The following is a 2,205-nucleotide window of genomic DNA, read 5'->3' on the forward strand; positions in this document are numbered from 1 at the left end:
AGAAACTCAGCATAGTTTGGGAAAGTAAATCTGTAATATAAAGAGAGTGAATCAAGCAAATTAATTTATTGCTTCTGTAATCCAAGAGATCCCTTCTTTAGTGGCTCCTTTATTATCTTGGATTTTTGGTGATCTGTTAGGTGAAAGAGAATTTTATTTTTTTAAAACACACTCTAAAATAGGAAAATTGGTAGTATTATATATGTCCGATTTGGCCGGCACAGTTTCTATACTGCAGTGTAACCTAGCAAAACGTTAACTTGTACTACATTTTACTAGTCGTGGAAAATGTACGATCAGTCTCTCTAAAAAATCCGCAACACTCTCCTTTATCAACACAACCCTCCTCAATTGTTGCCAACACAAGACCACCAACAACACTTCCTGTTAGAGAGAGAGGGAAAGAGAGCCATGGATGGAATGCATGATCATGGCATGGGTGATATGGGTATGGGTATGGGTATGGATATGGGTGCACCACCACCGATGGGTCACTTTATGCCGCCGCACCAGCACATGATGATGCGCATGACCTTCTTTTGGGGGAAGAATGTCGAGGTACTGTTCAAAGGATGGCCTGGACACAGTTCTAACATGTACGCTGTGTCCTTGATAGTCGTCTTTTTTTTGGGTATTATTGTCGAGTGGCTCTCTCACTGCCAGTTAATCAAGGCCGGTACGAACCATGTCGCGGCCGGGTTGGTTCAGACCGTGATGCACGCTTTGAGGGTTGGTGTTTCTCTGCTGCTGATGTTGGCTGTCATGTCTTTCAATGGTGGTGTGTTCTTAGCCGCCGTGGTCGGTCATACTGTGGGGTTCTTGCTTTTTGGGAGTGGGATTTTCAAGAAATCAGACACTACTCCTCCTCACAAAACTTTTCAGTCCGATCTTCCTCCAATGACTTGTTAATTGATGAATAATCCATCTCTGGAAATAATCAACTTTTCATATGTCATACATGCTTAATCAAATATTTATGTTTTGGGTGCTAATTATGATGTTCATGTCGTAAAAGTAAAAAGTTCCTATTTGGTTTGAAAATTTCTTTAAAGATGATGATTCAACATGTTTGATCTCATGGACTTTTTCGCATTTTCTGATTCATTGAAGAAGAGAGTGTTCTTTAAATATGATGATTCAACAATCAACATGACAGGAATCATAGGTCGGCTACAAGCGGCAAGGGCAATGCCTTTATGTCAAGACTTGTTTAATCCCATATCACTTGGGTAAACCCAAGGAATATGGTTTATAACAAAAGCCATACTCCCTTACTATCACAAGTCCTTTTTCTTAGGTTCAAGTACTATTAAACTTCAAACGGACAATATTGTTAATATTTATTTTTTTTTGAGAATTTTTAAAAAGTATAGAATTAATTTCCAAATTTTGGATTTTGTACGGCCAAGTTGAGGCTTCAATACACCGAGCCACTAATTAGAGTGGTAAGAATGGTGTGTATGACTTTGATGACAAAAATTCGAATTCCCCCTCCCTAGTTTCAAAAAATTTTAAAAAAAAAGGTTGAAGCTTCAATTCCATCTCAACAATGTTAAATCATGGTTTAAATTCGTATGTATATTGCTCGTTCATAAGATTAATGTTTTCTTTAGCAATACGAGGAGGGGGAATAACCTGTTAGTGTGTGGACCTGTGATTATGGAGATCTGGAGACTATTACAAAGTTTTTCAAGTTGGAGTATTGTTCATGTGCGGCGTACAGCTAATAGGGCTGCCCATTCTTTAGTCAAATTAGCCCTCTCAATACAAGAAATGCATGTGTGACTTAAGACACCCGTAGCTCAATAATGTAGATTGTTCAGGTTAAGGAGTAAGTTGGAGTTGTGAATGAATATTGATATATTGATATTCTATAAGTAGCCATGCTATAGGGTTGGAACAGCTCTATCTTTCTTTTATTAATGCTTTGTTAAAGTTTTTTTTTATTCCACGTTAATGGTGACCCAAGTGCATGTTGACCTCCATTTCTATTACTCATTTGGTGGGTACATGAAATATATATTTGGTCTAAAACCTTTTGAAAAAAAAAAGATTAATGTTTTCTTTATGGATAGTTGTAGGTTCAAACTTCAAACGAACCCAAATTAATGCGACTGAAATTTGCTGCCCTTAGAATTAATTGCCACCTAATTGGGTTGGAATAGTCTGGTATTTTATTATGAACACATAATAAAACCCATCATC

The 2,205-nt window shown here is 37.3% G+C and overlaps 1 protein-coding gene across 1 annotated transcript; it reads left to right on the top strand.

Annotated features, from left to right (window-relative positions):
* Window positions 1-346: 346 nt before the first annotated feature.
* LOC119980550 (copper transporter 6-like) lies at window positions 347-1,049 on the top strand. The gene has a single exon (XM_038823293.1). It carries the CDS (start codon window positions 412-414, stop codon window positions 907-909), a length of 498 nt encoding a protein of 165 aa, XP_038679221.1. The 5' UTR covers window positions 347-411; the 3' UTR covers window positions 910-1,049.
* The last annotated feature ends 1,156 nt before the right edge of the window (window positions 1,050-2,205 follow it).

The sequence above is a fragment of the Tripterygium wilfordii genome, chromosome 2, assembly GCF_013401445.1.
Source record: "Tripterygium wilfordii isolate XIE 37 chromosome 2, ASM1340144v1, whole genome shotgun sequence".
Taxonomy (NCBI): domain Eukaryota; kingdom Viridiplantae; phylum Streptophyta; class Magnoliopsida; order Celastrales; family Celastraceae; genus Tripterygium; species Tripterygium wilfordii.